We start from the raw sequence: 24,090 nt of genomic DNA on the forward strand, positions 1-24,090 counted from the left end.
TTATTTGAGCACTTAACCAAATTTAGATAATTTATATAATACTTTTCAGACAAGCTGTCCAACTGTGTCATAGTTGCTAAATAATTCATATCTCGAGTTATAAAACTCGAAATCCAAATCGGTAAATTTTCTCTGAATTTATACTCATATATCTACTTACCAATTTTTTTCTAGAATTTTTGGTCAAGCCAATTAGTACAGTTTATTATTTAAAATCTCCCCTGTTTCAGGGTTTGACTACTCTGACCTTTGTGTATTACGAATCAGATATCTCTCTGTACAGAGCTTCAATGACTATGCCGTTTGTCTCTAATAAAACTAGACTCAATAAGGAATCTGTAAATATAAAGTATGACTTCTAATTATCTTTGTAAAATTTATGGTGAATTTCCAAAGTCAGAACAGGGGATCCAGAAATCGCTCTGGCCCTGTTTCACAAAAATTTAAACATCTCATAAAATATAGCTCATATACTTGTTTTGCTTCTTCCATATGAAAATAAACTCATCAAGATTCGATTCCATAATTTATTCATTATTTAATTCCATTTCTACTATTTTTAGTGATTTTTCAAAGTCAAACTACTGCTACTTAGCGAAAACTGTTTTAGTACAAATATTGTTAACTAGTTTATAACATCTTTACTTCAATTCATTCAAACTCTATACATGCCATATAAATCTTTAAACATAAAACAAAACTACCGGAATTGATCTGAATAGTGTGCCTGTTGTGTTGATCCGATCTACCCATTTCACTTCAAGTCAATCTACATAAAAATATTAAACACACACAAGAAAGCTTATTGAAGCTTAGTAAGCTCATAGGCATATAAACACAAATCATATCAAATATCGTACACAATCATATATCTATTAGTTTAACTATTTCATCCTCCAAATCACAATTTCATTAATAACTCATTGGAATAATTTCCATATGGCAACTCACAATTTAACTCCCTTAGGCCCATTTCTCATTTACTTCATTGTCAAATTAGGGAACAATAAGGAATTGAGTGCTTCATTATCATATTGCCATAGTAAACTATGGACTTTCACATTGATACGCATCACACACGAAGCCATAGCCTTGCCATGGTCTTACACGGTTCACATATCATACCGAAGCCATATCCTGACATGGTCTTATACGGAATCACATTATCACATTATACCGATGCCATAGCCCAACTATGGTCTTATCTGAGTCACATTATCACATTGCACCGATGCCATAGCCCAGCTATGGTCTTAAACGGGCACTTATCACATATTTTCGTCAATTCATCGAGGTCACAGAATAGAAGCACTCAAATCCATTGTTCCTACTAATTTGTACTTTTAGTTACACATTATTTATTAGTTAATGCAAATTGATAGTATTCATCAACAATAAAATACTTTAACAATCATAAGATTTCATAACAAAACATTGAACTTTGCCATATGAACTTACCTGGACTAATTTGTAAAAGTCGTAGAAATTCAGGGACTATTCTTGAATTTTCTCCTTTCCACGATTCAGTTCGTTTTCTTGATCTATAATTATAAAATCATTCCTTCATTAGCATCCATTTCAATTCTATTTCACTTCACAATTTATGCTGTTCAAATTTCAAAATTGCACTTTTACCCCAAAATTTACAATTTTCACAATTTAGTCCCTTCTCAATTCACCCATCAATTGAACTAATTTTTATCAATTAACACTTTATTTTATCATTATAAACTATTTCAAAACCTTTTATATTCTTAATTTCAACAGAAACCTTCAATTCACAACTTTTTCACAATTAGGTCCTAAATATCATTTCCTATCAAAATCACTTAATAAAACCACATTAATATAAAATTAGAACTTAAATTTCATAATAATTCATCATAAAATTCCCTTATCCATCCAGGGTAACTTCCAATTTCACCCATAAAATCAAAAACTAATGAGTTCTACAAGTGGACCTAATTGTAAAAGTCATAAAACATAAAAATTATCAAGAAAAGTAAGAATTAAACTCACATGATGTAAAATATGAAAACCAGCTTTCTCCAGACCTTCTATGGCGTTTTAGCTGAGAAAATATGAAGAAATGTCTAGATTTTTCAATTACATCATTATTTAACTATTAACTTTTATGCTATTTCCAATTTTGCCCTTGTTCACATTGTTTTCTTGCTTATTTCATACCCAAACCGTCCAGCCATTAACCTTTGGGTCTAATTGCTCTTTAAATCCATCTTTTAAATACTTAAGCTATTTACTCACAATTTAACAAATTTTGCGCTATTTTCAATTTAGTCCTTTTATTAATTAGCCATCCAAACGTTAAAATTTTCTAACGGAACTTTAATACTAACTCAATGACACTCCATAAATATTTATAAAAATATTTATAGCTCAATTTTCAACTTTGAGGTCTCGATACCTCATTTTTGACCCGTTTGACCTAATAAATTCTTTTAATTCACTAATTTCACCATTTCACAAATTCTTCTAAATTCTTACTTGACTCATAAATATTAAATTACTATCTTGTTCAATCTTATTTGTCGAATTTAGTGATCTCAAATCACCATTTTCGACACCACTGAAAATTAGGCCGTTACAATCTAACTTTTCAACCACTTTTATTTTGGTGACCAAATGATAAAATTTTCTAATAGTAGTGACTAAATTGAAAGGATTTTTTTTTGAGTGACCAAAATAAAAGTGTCCAAAAAATCGAGTAACCAACTTTGTACCCTAGAATTTAACCGCTACCATTTGACTTAGAATTGAAAATTCAAAATTTGAAAAGTATAAAATTAAAATTGATTGAATTAGACTATAGGGACTAATAGTAGAATTTTACCTTATCATTTACCCTATGTGGAGTAGAGGTGTCTATGGGTTAGGCCCAATAAAAAATTTAGGCCCGTTTGCTAGACCTAGACCCAGTTTAGAAAGTGGGCCTAAAATTTTGCTCAAGCCCAAACCGACCAGCCCATATTAATTTTTGATATAATTTTTTTAAATATAATACATAAAAATACTAAAAATATTAAAATAAATATTTCCCAATAAATTAAAAATAAATAAATAAAATATGTATACTTAAATAACATAAGATATATGCAACTTAACAAGCAAATGTTTCTAAAATAGTAATAAAATTAACAATAAAACAAAAATCATATAATATCTAAACAATAACAATAAAATATTAAAATTATAACAAAATAATAAAAAAACAAGAAAATAGCAAAAAAAGAGTAAAAAATACCAAGAAAACAGCAAAAAAAAAGCAAATTTTTGTATATTTGGATCCGGTTAAGCTTGGAGCAAAAAAAATCCATTTTATAAACGGTTTTTTTTTTCCAAATTTATTTTTTTAACTTATATTTTTATTAAAATTCTCCTAGGCCGTTCGGGCTGGGTTCAATCGCCCGGCGCATGGACAGGGCTAGTGTGGAGGGACCGGAACCGAACAAGTCAAAATTGCGAACGTCTAGAATAACTGAAATTACGGTCAACCAAACCCTAGCAAAAAGAAAAAGAAAAAATCATAATTCACATTTCGTTCTTCCCGAAATGGTCGAAATGAAATGGGATATGGAGATCGAGGAAATCGAAGCAGTTCTCGAGAAAATCTGGGACTTACACGACAAGCTCAGCGACGCCATTCACTCCATTTCGCGAGCTCACTTCCTTAACTCCATCAAAGCCCTAAAAAAATCCGACAAGAAGAAGCTCTACGACGATGTCGTAGTTGGCGCGGACGATAACAGGACTGGCTTCGTGTTCGTCAAGGAATTTAGAATCGACGATGGTGACTCCGCAATTCAAGAGGCCAAGAGTCTTAATGATATAAGAACTGCTCTCGAGAATCTCGAGGACCAGCTCGAATTTTTCCACGTGAGTTTAAATCCTTTCGTTTTCGATTGCGTTTTTTTTAATTTACTGGATTTGGTTGCTTAGCGTTAATTAATTTCTGAAAATGTCAATGTACGGGTGATTGTGACAATGGCTCGATAGAACGAACTGAAAGGAGCTGTAATTCTTTTGTTGGAACCGAATTTCTAAATGTTTCCTTCTAGTTCTGCAAAATTTACTTAAAGTTCTGTTTGGTTGTTGAGGACTTGAAGTGAAATCTGGAAAAAGAAAAGAAAATTCGATTTATAGTTTCTTTTTGTATGTGTCTGTGTGATGATTTCGTTACCATTGCATCGATGTGTTTGTAGATTTGAGAATCTTATTAACCAACCTCTATTGCACCAAACGGGCTGTTGAAAAACAAGCACTGAAAAATGTTATATAGGGACCTGAGAGCCTACTGATTGTATTTGATAAGATGATATGCATGTAATTCTGGGCGGAAATGCAGTCAGTTAGGCAATTATTCAAGGTCAAGTTCTGCTACATGTACGTTGCTTTTACACTAATTTTTACATGAATTGTCAGCCATGTTTGACACCCATCTCAGATGCATGAAGAAAAAAAATTAACATAGCCGTGTCTAGCACTTAAAACCCTAGTCTTAGTAACTTAGTGCTACATTGAGATTCTCTTGAGGGAGCGTACGGTATGTTTTATATAGCTTGCATAGAAACGTATTTCATCTGAAACAAATTTACATTGGTTTTGTGGATGAATCTTAAAAGAATGTTGTGAGGAGATATGTTACTATTTTTGCAATATATGTAATATAGCTTGAACAGAAATGAGCTTTATCTGAAACAAAATTGCTTTGGTTTCGTGGAATCTGGAGAGAATGTTTTAAGGAGATATATGAGGACGTTTTATGATATGTGTAACATAGCTTGTATAGAAATGGGCTTTATCTGAAACGAAGTTACTTTAGTTTCGTGGATTCTGTAGCCTGTAGAAAATGGGGAGATGGTTTTATAACTGCAAAACGTAATAGAAGGAATTTTATATGAGTTAATGCTAGGAACCGTACAAAATTTCACCCCAACTGAAAAAGACCGAGCTTGAATTTGTTGGTTGTTTGAGGTGCTGTGGTGTTCATTCTTTTCCGGAACTTCTCTGTTTCTGATCTTACATGTTTGCTTTTGCATTTTATGTTTGTGACTCCAGGAACAAATAATTGGCCTAGCAAATGGATCTCTTATGTATATATTTTTGTTCCTTTTACAGACAGTACAAATACAGCAGCGTGCTGAGAGAGATGCTGCCATTGCACGATTAGAACAAAGCCGGATAATTCTTGCATTGAGATTGGCTGAGCATCATGGTAAGAAATACAAAGTAATTGATGAAGCTCTAGCTTTCGTGGGAGACGTACACGATGCCAGCCGTTACATCTCACCTAAAAACCTTTACTGTTCACCGATTAGTCCATCTGGAGAGAATCTTGCATCGCATGAAGGGAAGCACACTAATATGCTAATCAAACTTATTGTTTCTAGCTTCAACTATGCAAAGAAATCCCTGAAATTTGAACATATGGGTGGGATACTAAGCAATGCAGCTATATTCGCAGTTAGCATGATAGCAATGATGCATCTGCATCAGATTGCTTTCACTGACGGAATACCAGAAGAAAACATCAACAACCGAAGGAACCCGAGAAAGAATTCTCAACTTGAAGGGCCCTCATCGTATGATCATTCGAGCCACTTGGATGTGTATTTGGCCCGCGGTTAAGGTAAAGACATTAAAAAAACGGTGGTTAGAAATTTATTTAAGGATAGGAGGCCATGCTGTTTTTTCAAATTTGAAGAAGCTTTGCTATCTCTCATATTCTCCCAATAGGAGGAGTTTCAAGATTTTGGCTGAGCAGGTTAGCAAAGAATACTATCCTTTTTCTTTTTAATTTTTTGCTTCTAATCTATTGTCCTATAGTTTGAGCTGTTGTGAAAATTGTGATTGCTGTTGCTGGTATTGGTTGTTGAGGTAGTAGATTTATTGTTAAATTTGATAGTGAATGTGAAGCTGAAGAAGATGATTTCGGTTTGCAAAGTATGTTCTTTTCCTTACCTCACACAATGGCAGAGCCATATGGGAGCCGGATGTGGCTATGGCTATGGCTCTGTCTCATCTCAAGTGTCTTGAAATTTCTATAATATATAATGTTGAGTGGATTTTCTTAAATCTATCCTTTAAAATAAATAGTTGGGAAAAAAGTAGAGGCACTTGTATTAAGAGTTCAATTGTATTTTGCTCCTTCCACTAAAAAAATTGACAAATTAGTCCATGCATGTTAATTTAAAAAGCAAACTTGTCCTTCTATTGGTTTTTACTATTAAAAATTTGTCTTTGTACGTGGTATGTCTCATGTAACTGTTTGTTTATTTAGTCAATTACGACAATTTTTAAAAATAAAAATGGATGAAATTTTTAACAAAATGAGTTTGCTCTTTGATATTAAATATAAAGATTAATTTATTTATTTTTTTAGTAAAAAAAGCGAAATGAAAATTGACACCTAGTATTGGAACTTCCGTTCCATGGTACTTTTATCAACAGTAGCGCCCAAAACAGTGTTAAAAATTTGAGACTCGTGGTAGAACTGTTGAAATTTTAAGTTTGATCCAACTGATTCAGGTTAATTTGATGATTTTGTTTTTAATATAAAATAAAAAGATTAAAGTTTCAAATCTTATTAATTAAAAAATTGTTTAAAGAAAGAGGTTTTATCAATCCAATATAGTTTTTTTTTTGAAAAAATCTTAAAATTCAAAGCAATCATCAAATGCCTGTTTTGGAGTTTTAAGATGCAAAAACATCGAAGTCGTTTGTTGTTGGGCTCAACAGTCTTTAATGCCTGTTGTTTTGGGGGTTTGGAAAAATATAAATATTTTCTTAGGCCCAGCTACCTGAGATCTTCCCAATTTCGAGAAGAACTCCTAGCCTGAAATATTTTGAGTTCTTGTTGGGCCCAACAGTCTCAAATTTTTACTTGAACTTGGACTCGACTTTAAGCTCAAGTCGACTTCCCCTTTTCTATATAATAAGAATGAGAATGTAATTTCATAATATAAAAAATGAAAAGTTGGATTAAGATTGTGAGTTGAGTACTAAAAAATAGTATAATGCTTGTATATGGAATGGAAGTTGAAGCATTTAGGGGGCACCAATATCTCATTGATTATCATATAAGTTCCAGTGTCAGAGCTTGAGTTGCGTCACTCTTACAACTCATTCATGGGTGATAGAGTAAATTTGTCAGCTCAACCACTTGCCATCACTTACACTAATTCCTGGCCCAAGTTTCAATATCATCTTCTACTTTTTCTTTTATATCCTCGATAACAATCCACATTATTGTTTATAACGGGGTTCAATTTCTATATTACTAAAATACGGCTTCACTTTGCTTCCAAAAATCGAATAATATAGTAGTTTCATTGACATGTAGTAATATAATTTTTTAATTAATGAATTTAAAATTAAAATAAACAGTTATATAGAAAAATAAAATTAATTAAAACATTTGATAACACCAAAACTATACTATGTATTTAAATTTATATGACATCATTTTTAATTGTGTATGAATAATATGGATTTGATTTTTTTTTTTTAAAAATGCTTTTGATACCATTCCATTTACATTTTAATATATTTATGTAATAAATACACATGTATTTACAATTTGTTCTACGTATTTTACATATGTTTCATGTTGGATTCAAACTAGTCTTCAATGTCCAAATTAATAGCTAAGCAGACATAATGGCATGATTGATACAATAATAATACTTTAAAGATACAAATAAAATATTTTTGAAATTTAGGAACTAATTTAAAATTTAACAAATAATTTAGGAACAATTACTTAAATAAACCCAAAGACGAATCATATTCTATGATTCCAAGCCACCTTTCCTAAATAAATTCTTAAGACATTGTTGTATTGTCATAAAATTAGCTCCTCAGAGAAAATTTTGAGAGACAACTTTATATTAGGGTATAGATATTTTAATTTCAATTTAATATATGATATGAGGAATGTATATGAAAATTTCATTTTGATTTAATTATAGATGTAAAATTTGAGCCTAATTTGAGTTTACATGATATAACAATTTTCATATTAAGTAGATATAATCATTCGTTTTCAATAAGAAATAAGTAATTAAACACATGAAAGAAATAAGTAATTAAACACATGAAAGTAACCGTATAATATTAATGATACATGAAAATCGACTAAAAACTAAGTTAATATTTATAAGCACAACACAATAAAATATATTATTTTATAGTCAATTTTAAAAATAATGTAGATATTATAAATTTCCTTCTTTAGAAAAAGAATATTTAAAATTTAAAATAATTAAATCTATAATTATGTTTCTATTTATTATGTATGTAGTATATATATTTTTTGAAATTTAATATATGTTTTTCTCATATATGTTATTATTGATACAGTGTCTAGAACTATTTATAACTCCTCCTCAATCTTTAAATAATCATCGATACACTCGAACCGATGTACTCCGACACTGACAAAAATATCGATATCAATCAAACTATATATAATTTTCTAATTTATTTTTTCATGTTTTAGCAACATAACTTTCTTCCCTTTTGACTTTAATAAGATGGAACGAAATATATGTATTACGAAAGGTCACACATCTTTCATTAAAAATTGCGAAAATAGAAGATTGTGTTTTTACGTGCATCCGACAGTCAAGAAACATGCCTCTAAATAAAATAAAGTCTTCGGCCACCTTTGTATGCTATTTAATTATGTTCAATAGAAATAACAAATTCAGACTTTGCTTTTTTATTTTTCTTCCTTGCCATGTGCTCCGCTACAGGTAAATATTACCTACCAATGAATATGTCTAATCCACGTGTCTCACGATTAAACCTGTTGGGAACTTGATCATGATAGCCACGTGGATTTATAAAAACACAAGACGAGTTTGACTGGGACTGTAATTGGGTACAGGAGTCTCCATACAAATTTCACGTGTCTATCACCTGATTGTCTACTGGGCCCCTCTTTTTTTAAAATTTCTTATAGTGTCTGGACCCACTGTTAGAAAATCTAATGGTCAAACAGATACATGTGAATGGGCTCAGTCCATCAATTTGATTTTGTGGACCCAAAGGGTTAGATTGGACGGCTGTCAACCACTTTACTTGTGGTTCATCCGTGCTCGGGATTTTCAGCATTTTGATTTTTGATCACTCCTTTGACAAACCATTTTCTTTTCTTTAGATAAGGATGTATATTTGTCATAAGTTAATTGATATAATTATTATTGTTAATGGAGAAAGATGCGAGTTTAAGTGCGTTTGAGCGTATTATCTCTATTTATGAGTTAAGGAGAATTTATGAGTAGTTTTAAATATTATGCCAAAAAAATAAATATGATTAAAAATTATAATGAGATTGTTAAAAATAAATAAAAATATCTTGATATCAAAATATACAAGTTCATGAATTATAGTATAATTTAATATTGTATTTAAAAATATTTAAAAAACAGTAAAGTAACCATTTTTTATTAGTCGAGAAAAATTGTTAATTTATGAACTTGATTAAATAATTTGTGATTATTTTAAAATATGATATGATATTTTTAAATAATATAATAAGTCCGCATAACCCATATTGTGTATTTAATTCGACTTGATTACATACCCTATTCACCGATTAAATCACAAAATTTTAATTATATTACAATGAGTTGAGTAAATACGATACATCACTTAAAAAAATTTCACATTATTTCATCGTAGTTCGTTAAATTAAAGGTAAACTATTAAAATAGTCACTTTTGTTTACCTCAGGTTATATTTTAGTTACTTACATTAATATGTTGTAACATTTTAATCAATGAGCCGTTAATTGTCGTTAACGGTGTAACGGTAAGCTAACGTGATACGTTAAATCATCATTTCAAAAAAAAAAGTTAGGTTAAATTATATAATTGATTCTCATTTTTTTTCGTTTTAAGCAATTTTTTTTCTTTTATGTTTTTTTAACTTCCATATTTTTTCCCCTTTATTTTCCATTCTTTTCAGCTTCTCCCTCTGTTTTCCTCCATTCTCCATCTCTTTTAGCGTAGTTTTCTTATTTTTTCCATTTGTTATAACTTTTTTATACTTATAGAGTATGGGGAGATATATTAACTGATTCCAGGAGAAGAAGAGGAAGCACCACCCTTAATGGAGGTGGCACCACCAAAGAGAGTAAGCCTAGGACCCTGGGTCTTGGTGGCAGTGACGGTAGTAAGGTTGTAACAGTCTGTTTTCAATAAAATCGGAACAGTGGTTTCAGGACCACAAATCCGAGTCCAAAAAGAAAAATTATTTTAATATTATTTTATGGTCTGAATTATGATAGAAATATTGTATGAAAATTTTCTTTAAGAAAATTTTACTGATTACATGTTTAATTTGATGAAAATGACCAAATTTAATAGGGTGTGGCCTATTTCGAAAGCACACACAGCATGTGACATGGGCGTGTCTATTGACCATGAGAGCTACACGGCCTGACCACACAGGTGTGTGTAACCTGCACCTAGGAAAAATTTTGAAATTTTGCAAAAAATTCTCTGAGTACTCGGATTAATCCCGACTTATTTCTATTGCATATTATGGGCCTCGAGAGCTCATATAAGGGACAATATGATTGTTTATGATTGATTTGTGATATAAATGAGAAATGTATGAAGTGTTTGTACTTGATCTGTAAACTTCGATAATACTTCGTAACCTTGTTCCAGTGACGAATATAGGTTAGGGATGTTACAAAGGATGTGACCACACTTAGGACCAGGCACATCTTCATCGGTATCCCAAACAGTCTCCAAAGTCCGATAAGTAGGAGCTAGGGATTTTCACGGTTTCGAGCCCATCCCTACCCGACCCCACCCCACCCTTCACTTGCAATGCAAACAATATTACAGCTTCAATCCTCAAATCTAGTACCATAAATACTCACAAAAGAATCAATAATCCAAACATCGAAGCTCCATGATGGGCCTAGATTTCTTGTTTGAGACCCTCATTCTAGTCCCTTTTTTTTTTTTTTTTTTTTAAGAATTTAATCAATCAATTGTTCCTGTAGAAGAGAACCTAAATTATTGAAATTTCGTCCTTGGATACCATATTTTCTTTCTTTAATTTTAATTTTTGAGAACTTAAAATTAAGATACAATTTGAGTGTGCAAGAGAATTGTATATACTTTTTCTAATAAGTGGACGGTGGGGTTGGCTTCATCCAAAAATGGTGTTGTGTTCTGAAATTAAAATCTCCTTGCTTGAGCCACATAAAAGAAAAATGGCGAATAAAGAAAAAGTTTTAAAATATTTAAAATTTTATAAAATATGAGGATCAATTGTATAATTTAATCTAAATTTTTTGTCTGAAATGATGATTTAACGTGCCACGTCAATATATCGTTATACCGCTAACGGGAATTAACAATTCAGTGACTAAAATGTTACAACATGTTAACATAAGTGACTAAAACGTAACATTTCAAATATAATTGACTAAAATATAACTTAAGGTAAATAAAATGACTATTTTAATAGTTTAACCTTAAATTAATAATTTCTTTTTCTGGTTGTTATAAAATTCACCAATTTGTTTTTGTTTTTCTTCCTAAAATACATAAACTTTTTATTCTTAATTTTAAACGAAAAATAAAGATACAATTTACGCTATAGTATTAACTTTAATACCTTTCAATTACAACAAATTCAAATTAGATACTTCTAAAACATCTTTTTTACCTTTCATCCTCAATCTTTTAAAATTTTATTTTGGCCCTCTTATATTAAATCCAGACTTTAACTCAATCAAGTCCCAAAGTTTTCAGAAATAGATCGGTGGTTGAACCGATCAAGTCATTAATTCATCAATCTGTTCGATTCAATTAAACAAATTATTAAAAATTTATAAAAGAAATTCCAATTCAACTGTTTCGTGTTGATTCTCAAATCAACGGTCTAATGTCTTTTTCTAAATGGATACTCCATTGGGTTTCCAATTCAACCGGATAGTGATGTTATAATGTAAAGGTGAGGAAGGGGGACCAAAGGTGGCTTAAAAAGAGGGCAGATTTATGAATAGGCAAAAACAAAGATGCCCATACGTACGCAACTTGCACAAGCACAGGCAGTGTTGTCGCTGTTCGTTAACTCATAAATATTTATTACTGCAGCCCTACAATATATTATCACAACTACATTCATATATATATATATACACACACATATATAGCTGTTTTTGGTGTGATACGATAGGCAGGCACTGCATGCAAGTGAGCTCTGCTAAACGTTAGCCCCCTATCTTATGCATCACTACAAGTGGCTCTATTTCTAATAACTCTTGCTTATTTAATCTAATGTTATAGCTTTCATTAATTTTGCTGCCAATGGACCACCAACATTATGTAACATGATATTTACATACATAAATCTATATAGAGAGAGTAGCTTCAATAATGGATATTAAAAGGGTGGTGGGTCTTGGCCAATGAAGCTTATTAGCAACTTCAATTTAATTTTTATGATGGTTAGTACGTTGGCCTCCCTCATCTAATAGGTTTACTATAATAAGCAATGGTAGTGTCCAGTTTTGCCTTTAGTTTTCTTCCCTTTTTTTTTTTTTTATAATATCAAATTTAGCTATTAATGTTTACATTTTTTTGTTAATTTATTTTTTATTTTAGTTAAATTTGGCCTTCAACCTTTTAAAATAATCAATTTTCACCATTAACCTTTTGAAAAAGAGTCAATTGATCTTTTTTAACGAAAATATTAACTAAAATGTTAAATTTTTTAACATGGTGGCCCGAATGGCAATCAATGTGTATTTCATGATAATTCTTTAATTTGATTTTTCATGAACTTTTATAATTTGATTTATTTTTTGAATATTTTTTATAGCTTTTAAATTGTAATTTGACATTTTTTTAAAAGGGCAATGGCTAAATTTAACTAAAAAAAAAAGAAAAAATGGCCAGAAATTAACAAATGTAAACGCTTGAGGACTAAATGGTGTATATGCTAAAGGTGATGCTCCCATACTCAAAAATTTACCATGCATAAACTCTTCAGATTATATGATATTGGAGATGTTTATACATTTGTGGAATGGAGAGTCAGACAAATTAATTTTTTCATTATTTTGTTAATATTGGGGTAGCCATAGATTCTCTTAAATATTGAGCGATATTATATGCCATCTATGAACAGCTATCATTAGAAATAATCTAAAATATTGGTGGAAGGACATATATGTCATTTAATTATTAAATTATTCTTCTTGTTTAAATTAAAATAAAATAGAAAATAGAGAGAAGATAACTCATAGTTTTTTATATATTAATTAAAATATACTTAAAGTTTATAATTTTGGTTTTTTTAAATTTCAAATCCGATTATTCACATTTATTAGATTGAAAGACTCTTTTTATTTCACAAATAATATTTAAAAAGCATGATCACTGTATCAATGGAATAATCTAGTAGAATAGAAAACCTAATCTCGTGTTCAAAAGCTATTATTAGACCAACCAGTGGTGAAAAATATCACTTGAATTTGAAGTATATCTATATAAAGCAGAAAAAATAAAGTAAATTAACATCTCACGTGAACGATGACATTTGACCAATATATTCCATTAAAGTTTATTCTTATTTAATTAAAAAATACCTTAATTAATCATAAATATCATCTTAATTAATATAGTAGAAATTAAAAAAGTATATAGAGAAAAAAAGAACCCCATGATTTTGGCAATCATTTTCTGATGATTTCTTTCACAGTATGCATGTTTCAGCTGTGTCTCTAACCTTGCCCTTTAAGACACTGTAAAATTGTTAAAAAGTTTTTATAATGATAAAAAAAAAAAAAGACATTGGAATTGACAAAATGATGGAAAAGCATGATTAGTTTACTTGCTCTGTCCCAAAGAGTAAATAAATTTCAATCCCCAATGTCTGTGTATTATGGAGTTACTGAACTCCATGTGGGGTGAAACAGCCACTGCCTAGCTTTTCTTTTTTATCATGTGCTTTTCTTATGGGTTCTTAAATTTCTCAATAAAAACCATTCCTCTGCATCAATTTTATGCAGGTTTTATGGCTTCTTTTTTTTCAATAAAATGTACTAAATTGAAAAAGTAATTTAGAAAAGTAGGCTAATCTTTAAATTGTTTGCAAAAGTAGAATAATTTTTCAAAAGTTGAGAAGAGAAAATTTGTTATGTCAAATGATGTTAGTGTCTTAGCACGTGTCATTCTTTCAAGAAAAAATAATTTTAAGGGTAAAATTTAAAAATTGTTTTAGGATAAAAATGATTCATTTTTAGGGTTAAAGTTCAAATCATTAAAACAATATTTTGAAGGGATTATATGAATAAATTTTATTTTTCGAGATCAAAAGCATTGCCAACTCCTATATTCGTCCCCCCGAGTGTTATTCTCTAGTGAAACCATCACCTGACATGATAGTTTCTATCTTTGTATAAGAATAACATATTGTGACATCTTAAAATTACTTTCTTTCATTAAAAATCGACATATGTAGCACTACATTGAACCCACCACCTAGCATGGCAATTTATTTCTCTTTGAAATAATTTAAAACTTAATTTGATTTCTTAGTTTTTTCAATTTAGTATATATTTTCAATTAATAAAATATTACTATAATACAAATTGAAAAACATTAATTCAAAAAATTAATTGATCCATATCGGCTTGATACCATTTACGAATCAATATCGAATCTGATTTTTGATCCAATTGTCTAATCTAATTCAAACATCATAAATTTCTATATAAATTTTAATAATATATTTAACACAAATTTTTTTCAGTCACTGTTAAATATAAATTAGTTATGTAGAAACGGTATTCGATTAGGTGGAAATCCCAGAATTAATTATAAGAAAAAATTGGAGCAGCTACAAGTTTCCTCTTAAAACCATTGACTTGGACTCACCCTACTACACCTAAAATATATATTCTATATTAAGGAGAAAAAAACAAACAATTAAATTGTCTGTTTGCTACCACTTTTTCTTGAAATGTAGACCTACATGTTGTTTCTTAGGCTCCCTAAATCTCGAACAGTACCTACGTCTTAGTATCCAATGCCAAAAAAGTAAAAATAATAATAAAACCCTAATTTTAGTTAGGGAGATCACAAAAATATGTTGTTTTTTTTTAACATACAAACATGTTTTTTGAACGTACAGTGAATATCTCAAATTATATTAAGAAAAGTATTTAAAGAATTAAAATTATCTCAAATTATGTAAAAAGCATGTCTCTGGTTTTAGATAATTATAAAGTTATGTCCATCTCCATTTACAGGTACACCAGCCTTTTTCATATTTTCCATGCCCTATTATTTATATTTTAATGTTTTATTTTATTAGTTTTATTGTTTTTATTATTATATATAGAATCCTATTTATCGTCCATGTCTTTTCTAATAAATCCTAATACAGCCAAATATTTTAAACATATACCCTTTAATTGCATTTAATGGGTTTGTTGGATTTGTTAAATTAAGAATCCACGAGTATATTGGTTTAAATAGGGTAATCAAATTGGATTTTGAATTATTTTATTAAATTCATTATTAAATTTAAAATCGAAACAAGTTGAACGAGTCAAATAACATCTAAATAGTATATTTTTTATCCAAACCGATAAATTTATAAATAAAACCTAAAAAAATGACCCAAATGATAAATAAATAAAATATTTAATCTTATTAGTTAACTTTGGATCTAAGTGTTTAATTAGTTGTGGACTTTCTTAATGTGTTTCTTACTTGCGTTAAGACAGTTTTTAAGCAATGCCTTAACCTATGCTAACTGGTAATGACCTTGTCTATTTAGAAAATTTGTCATGTTTAAGTTGACAAATTTTGGTAATAAAAATCCTTAAACTGTGATTCCTGTTGTTACTTTGGATTACTACTAGCTCATATTTGATATCCAAATTACACATAGCAACATATCTTTGGATTTGGGTCAAAGAAATAAAATTCTCAAGATTGATAGATTGAATAGAATTGGGCAGAACATGAAAGCATATCCTGAAAAATTCAAAGACTTATATTGTGTTGTTTGAAGATATTCTCTATACATTTTATCCTGCCTAGAAGATTGATTATAAAAGATATAGTATGTTAGCAAGTCTCAAATACTTATATATTGGTTTTGTGCAAAATTGAAAGCAGTTTATCTTATTCATTTTGGAACGTTCATTCGAATGCGGTGAGTGTTATAATCAAGTGAGTGACTTGGTTAATATCCTAAGTTTTCAAGGGGAAAACTTAGTGGGGAGGTATTAGATCTTAGGTACAGAGGTGAGAAGTCTAAACTTGTGATTGTTAGAGCTTCAAAACACTTGTTATACGAGGCGCTAAGATAGTGAAAATTCTATATTGGCAAGACCCTATAGATATAGGGAAACCAAACTGCGTAAACACATTGTGTGTTCTTTGTTTTTCTGCACTTCTCATCATCGATGCCTAAAGCTATTGGAATTGATCTATTTACTACTTCTTGTAACACCCCAAAAAATATTAATGCCACTAATAGTAGTATTTTCAAAGATAAATAGCAAATTTTCCCCAAAAGTAAGAGCTTATATATTGAATAGTGATAGTAAAGTCTGAAACTATAGGAGCTAAATTGTAAAAATTTCAAAACGTGAGTTTTAGTACTAGTTTATATGATTTGAGAATTTACAGTTCTGAAAAACAAAATATGAGAGTTTAATGGTTTGAAAATTAAGGACTAATTTGTGGAAAATTTGACAATTTTAGTTGTAGGGACTGAATTGTAAATTTTAGAAATTTTTGAAAATAACTGTTTTGCAAAACTGTAAAAACAGGATTTAGGACTAAACTATAGAATAAGAAAAAACTGTTTTTATGGAATTAAATTGCAGAACAGTGAAAATTTGGATTTTAGGGACTAAATCATAAATATTATAAAATCAAAATTTCACAAACTATTTTGTAAAACTGTAAAATTTGAGGAATAGAGATTGTTTTGTCAATTTTGAAATATTTAGTCATAAATATGGGCCTAATAATTATATACTTGATTTCATGAAATAATTTTTTATAATTATGTATACAATTAAATAATAGAAATTTGAAATTAATAAGTTAGATTGGCTATGATTTGTATGTGATTTGGAATATTTTTTTGAAGTTATGTATAGCCTAAGCCTCTGTGCGATGTATAGACTCTTGCAACTGTGACATAATTTCATTTCTTTCTAAAAGAACTAAAAGAAATGAGAACGGTTAATTCCACCAAAAAAAAAGAAGTCTTTTTTTTCACAAGGTACAACTCAAAATTCCTAGTTATTTATTTGTATAGACTCGACCTGTAACGTCCCCTAACCCTATACCGTCACCGGAACAAGGTTACGAGACATTACCAGTCAGTACAGTCCAATTCCGGTCATTAATTAAAATAAATATTCACACACATCCTAGTTTTAAGATGTAGTCCCTTTAATAGGCCCTTACGATCCAATATGAACAGTAAATTCAATTCGGAACTAATTTAAAATCACTACGAATTTTTAGTAAATTTCAAAATTCATACTATATACCGTTGCCAACCATAATTTACTTATTTCATCAATACTTTTACAACCTAAATGACTCTCATTAAACATCCTGGGTACATGCCATTATCAATACTTAACATACTTTACCTTAATGAATTCGGGATCATCCTGGGATACTGATTCTGTAACGCCCCCTTTACCTGAGACCGTCGTCGGAGTCGAGCACGAGGCATTACTAAACTTATTTGAGCACTTAAACAAATTCAAACAATTTATATCACACTTTCCAGACAAGCTGTCCAACTGCATTACAGATGAAAAAAAAATCATATCTCAAGTTACAAAACTCGAAATCCAAATCTGTAAATTTTCCCAAAATCTAGGCTCATATGTCTACTTACTAAATTTTTTCTAGAATTTTTGGTTGGGCCAATTAGTACAGTTTATTAGTTGAAGTCTCCCCTGTTTTAGGGTTCAGCTGCTCTGACCCCTGTTCACTACGAACCAAATTTCTCGATGTACAGAATTCAAATAACCAAGCCGTTTATTTTTCTTAAAAATAGACTCAATAAGGAATCCATACATATATCTTATGACTCCTAATTAATTTTTTACAATTTTTAATGATTTTTACAAATCAGAACAGGGGAGTTCAAAATCACTCTGACCTTATCTCACAGAAATTCAAATATCTCCTGATATGAAAGCCTTTTTCTTACACTGTTTCTTCTATGTGAAACTAGATTCAATAAGATTTAATTTCATATTTTATTCAACCTCTAATTAGATTTTCATGATTTATGGTAAATTTTCAAATTCAAACTACTGCTACTAACCAAAAACTATTTTAGTACAAAATGTTGTTAACTAGTTTATAACATCTTTACTTCATTTCATTTAAACTCTATACATGCCATATAAATCTTCAAACATAAAACAAAAGCTACCGGAATTGATCTGGATAGTGTGCTTTGTTGTGTTGATCCGATCTACCCACTTCACTTCAAGTCAATCTACATAAAATATTAAACACACACAAGTAAGCTTATTGAAGCTTAGTAAGTTCATAGGTTAAAAGTAATGCTTACCAAACATAATATTTCCAAACAATACCAAAACATTTACTAAAGTTTCCTGCGATTCACAACCATTTTTATAATAACTCACATAGTTGAGCTCAACAAGAACAACTACTCAATCTCTTTCATTTGGATCACTTCTCTTTTATTTCTTATAATCAAATTAGGAAACACATTTAAATTGAGTACGTCGTTGCTCAATGCCACGATTCACAACTCAGTATGGTTTTCCTCATTGAAATACCATACCTACATTTTTCAACTCGGTATGGGAAATGCCATACCTACATTTTTTAACTCAAGTATGGATTTGATAATACCATACCTACATTTCACATTTCAATTATGGATAATACCATACCTACATTTCACAACTCAGTATTGATGATACCATACCTACATTTCACACTTTTCCATGGAACGACCATGGTCTTATCCGTCAATTCATCACACGTCACGATACAAACGTACTCAATCTTGCGTTTTTCCTAATTTGCATTTCCACATTTATTCTTTCATTAACAAAATCTACACAATCCCACAACAAATTCGTATATAATAACACATTATAAACTTCAATCATTCACAAATAAACATCTAATTCCAACCATATGAACTTACCTGGCTAATTTGTAGAAGATATTGAAATTTAGGGACTATTTCGCAACTTTTTCTTTTCCTCGTTCTTCTTTGGATTCTTGATCTATAATATAAAATATTTCTACTCATTAGCATTTATTTGATTTCTATTTCACTTCACAATTTATGCTGTTCAAATTTCGAAATTACACTTTTACCCCAAAATTTACAGTTTTCACAATTTAGTCCCTGCTCAATTCACCCATCAATTGAACTAATTTTTTCTCAATTAACACTTTATTTTATCATTATAAACTATTTCAAAACCTTTTATATTCTTAATTTCAACAGCAACCTTCAATTCACAATTTTTTTCACAATTAGGTCCTAAATATCATTTCCTATCAAAATCACTTAATAAAACCACCTTAATATGAAATTAGAACTTAAATTTCATAATAATTCATCATAAAATTCCCTTATCCATCCAGGGTAACTTCCAATTTCACCCATAAAATCAAAAACTAATGAATTCTACAAGTGGACCTAATTGTAAAAGTCATAAAAACATAAAATTATCAAGAAAAAGCAAGAATTAAACTCACATGATGTAAAAATATGAAAACCAGCTTTCTCCAGACCTTCTATGGCGTTTTGTCTGAGAAAATATGAAGAAATGTCTAGATTTTTCAATTACATCATTATTTAACTATTAACTTTTATCTATTTCCAATTTTGCCCCTTATTCACATTGTTTTCTTGCTTATTTCATACCCAAACCGTCCAGCCATTAACCTTTGGGTCTAATTGCTCTTTAAATCCATCTTTTTAAATACTTAAGCTATTTACTCACAATTTAGCAAATTTTGTGCTATTTTCAATTTAGTCCTTTTAATTAGTTAGCCATCCAAACGTTAAAATTTTCTAACGAAACTTTAATACTAACTCAATGACACTCCATAAATATTTATAAAAATATTTATAGCTTGATTTTCGACTTTGAGGTCTCGATACTTCATTTTTGACCCGTTTGACCTAATAAATTCTTTTAATTCACTAATTTCACCATTTCACAAATTCTTCTAAATTCTTACTTGACTCATAAATATTAAATTACTATCTTGTTCAATCTTATTTGTCGAATTTAGTGATCTCAAATCACCATTTTCGACACCACTGAAAATTAGGCCGTTACAGATTCAACGTACTATCTTTACTTAACCTGCGCACGGAAACAAACCGTACGCTGAGTATGGTATACTCAGTGGTATTTCTATAATCCAAACATTTAATAATATAACAAATACTTAAGATCATAATAACAATTACAATTATGCAATTATTTATTCATAGATAAATTTCAACTACTTACCATATAAATTTTATACAGTTCATATAATAAACACAATAACATAATTGTTCAATTCTTAAATAAATCCATTACTATTTACTCCGTTCTTTCACTTACTATTCGGCATAGCTTTCCTCAATTTATTCACAATTCCATATCATTAAACTATATTCAACTATACACTTATCAATTATATTCCATTTTAATTCATTTCAATAACAGTTAATTTCATTTATATCATATCAACTTACTATCCCTGATAGCTTTCAGTATATACATAGGATTCATATATCTCAAATCACATTTCAATTCATCAAGTGGCATCATCTATCATCAATTCGAACTCCAATCATTTCATGAACCTTTGGTTCATATTTTCAATTTCATATAAATTTTCAATTCTCAATTCAATTTATTGTTTCATTTCAATAGCTTGATCAATCAAATTCATTCGATTTATCTTTCCCTTATTTACCCCTATTAACAAACCCAGACTTTGACGGATACACGGATTCCAACCCAAACACACCAGTACGGCACATTGTGCCTAAAACGGTACATAGTGCCTAATCAGTATACGACACATAAAGTGCCTAAAACAACACACGAGGTGCCTGATACGACACACGAGGTGCCTGAAATACGACACATAAAGTACCGATCGGTAAAGCCGGCAAATCCCGTACACTTCCATATCCTATGGCATGCCAACTATATCCGACTCAGCCTGACTAGTTAATAGGATATTTCATTCACTCTCTCAATTTAATAATTCTTTCATCAATATCTCATTCCGATAATTACACATATTTATCCATTTTCACAATTCATACAATTTCATTCAATTCAACAAATATATTTCAATTATGCACCTTAATTCATAATTCAATACAATTCAATTCACTTTTCAATACCAAATATTCAAATATCACAATCTCATATATTCATATCAATTTCCTCATATTTCCAATCAATATATTTTTCAATATAACATTCATTCAATATTCAAATTTCTACATAAATCATTTATATTATATAATTCAATCAATATAATTTCAATCAAAATAATTTCAATCAATATAAATTCAATAAATTCATCGCATACTAAAATCAATCCATTTCAATTGTAAAACATCATAATTCAATTACTAACAATTACCATATGTATATAAATATAACAAATAATGACTGAGTTTTGATTATAGAAATAAAGACCGTAATTTTCGAGCTAACTCCCGTTGACTTTGTCTTGTCCTTTCTTAGCCTAGATTTCCGGTACCACATTGACTACGAAATTAATACAATTCATAATTATTAATACATTACTAATTCATATCTTGAGTTATAGAATTCTAAATTAAGATCCGCTAATTTTTCCTGAAACTAGACTCACAAATCTTCTTACAATAAAATTTCCAGAATTTTTGGTTTAGCCATTAAGTACAGTTTATTCTTTAAATTCACCCCTATTCTGCTTTCTGACAGTTTCGTCACTTCTTCACTAAAAATTAATTATCTCACAGTGCAGAACTCGGATAATATTCCCGTTGATTTCTCCTGAAAATATACTCATTAGGAATTCTAAACATATAACTTTAAACCTCTAATTATTTTTCTTCAATTTTTGGTGATTTTCCAAAGTCAGAACAGGGAAACCCGAATTCATTCTGACCTTGTCTCACAAAATTCATTATATCTCATAATTTACAATTCAATTGCTTATACCGTTTCTTCTATAAGAAACTACACTCAATAAGCTTTAATTCCATATTTTATTCATCCTCTAATTCAATTTCTACAATTTTTGGCGATTTTTCAAACTTAGACTACTGCTGCTGTCCAAAATAGTCTTAGTACAAAATTTTGATTTACTTTAATTTCAATTTAATCCTAACTAAATTCACTTACTTTTCTATCTTAATTCATACTTTATTTCTACTCAAATTTTAACCAAACTTAGACATAATTATCTATTTTTCATCATAAAACCATAATTTCGAAATTCTTTCAATGTAGTCCTTAAAGTATAAAACTTATGAATCACTTTACAATTCAATCCTTATATCATTTTTAACTTGAATTTCTATCAATTTAGCCCTTAATTCATCATTTTATTTAACATGAAAAATATCTAGAAATCTAATAACTTTCAAAATATCTACTTAATTTCATCAAAACTTTGTTCTAAAACTTCTAAAACATCAAAATTAAGTAAAATAGCTTAATTGACTTACCTATTAAAGCTTAAAGCTTCAAACCCTAAATTTTCTCTTTTCTCCCTTTATTTCTTTCTTTTCTCCCCTGCTCTCTGTTTCGTTTCATTCTGTTTCTATTTCCTTTCTTTTGTTTCTTTAGTTTATATAATATATATAATATAATATAATTAAAACATAAAAATATTTATTATATAATAATATAATAATATAATAATATACTAAACATAAAAAAATCTTAGATTTTCTTCACGGTAAACGGCCTCAATTTATACTTTTGTATAATTTCCTTTTAGTCCTTTTTATTTTCTTTTAATCTATAATTCAACTTTTACCCTTATTCAATTTAGTCATTTTTCTTAATTACTCTTAATTAAATTAAATTCACTTAATTAAACTTTAATTAACCACTCATTTTACTTCGTAAATATTTTTAATAAATATTTACGAATCTTTTCAGAAACGAAGACCTGAAAATACACTTTTTCGGTAACGGTAAAATTCAGGTCGTTACATGACTATAGACTAATTCCCTTTTTATTTGGGAGTATTGAATATGCCCATAATTCTGAGCTTCATGTTACTCTTCCCAAGAGACATGTCAAATCGAGAGCATCCCAATTCAATTGAATGGGATGACAGCTTCTCATCCCTAATATGTAAACTAATAATTACAATCAAATCACACATCGCAATAAACTAGACCCTTTAATTCTTTAAGTGGTTTGTCTAACAGATTTGCCATACAACTAGGAAGACGTCTCAAATACCATACATGAGTTACTGGACATGCCAGCCTTATATATCCCATTTGATATCTTCGTATCCGAGAATCAACAAATTCAACTACGCATTGTTCACAAAATTTAGGGCCCTCCTTTTGATCTCCAATTACTCGATAATTTCCACAAGCACAAATTCCACTTTTTATAGGTCCAAAAATTCTTTCACAAAATAATCAATCATTTTCTGGGTTATTGGTTTTGTAATGAAAAGTATATGGTTTTACGATGAATTAATGAGAATGATTAATTATATATAAATTTGAAAGATTGAAATTAAGTGTCTGAATGTTGTTATCGGATCGATAGGGGCGTAACCAGGGCTCCGGCAAGGGCTCCGGCCCCCTCTTAAATGGAAAATTTTCTATTTAGGTCATTTAATTTTTTTTAAATTTTAAAATTGATAAATATAAAATTTATATTTTAACACCTTAAAATGATAAAATTTTAATTTAATCATTTAAAATTAATAATTTAATCAATTCCATCACTCACTTGAAATCATTAATTCAGACACTAAAATCAAAACTCCACAGTGTATATTTTGTTTTTT

General features: G+C 29.4%; 1 protein-coding gene across 1 annotated transcript; it reads left to right on the plus strand.

Annotated features, from left to right (window-relative positions):
* Positions 1 to 3,381: 3,381 nt before the first annotated feature.
* LOC108476751 (plastid division protein PDV1) lies at positions 3,382 to 6,093 on the plus strand. The gene is made up of 2 exons (XM_017779055.2): positions 3,382 to 3,894; positions 5,137 to 6,093. The coding sequence occupies exons 1-2, from the start codon at positions 3,433 to 3,435 to the stop codon at positions 5,644 to 5,646; spliced, it is 972 nt and encodes a 323-aa protein (XP_017634544.2). The 5' UTR covers positions 3,382 to 3,432; the 3' UTR covers positions 5,647 to 6,093.
* Positions 6,094 to 24,090: the final 17,997 nt, after the last annotated feature.

Source organism: Gossypium arboreum, chromosome 12 (genome assembly GCF_025698485.1).
Source record: "Gossypium arboreum isolate Shixiya-1 chromosome 12, ASM2569848v2, whole genome shotgun sequence".
NCBI classification, from domain to species: domain Eukaryota; kingdom Viridiplantae; phylum Streptophyta; class Magnoliopsida; order Malvales; family Malvaceae; genus Gossypium; species Gossypium arboreum.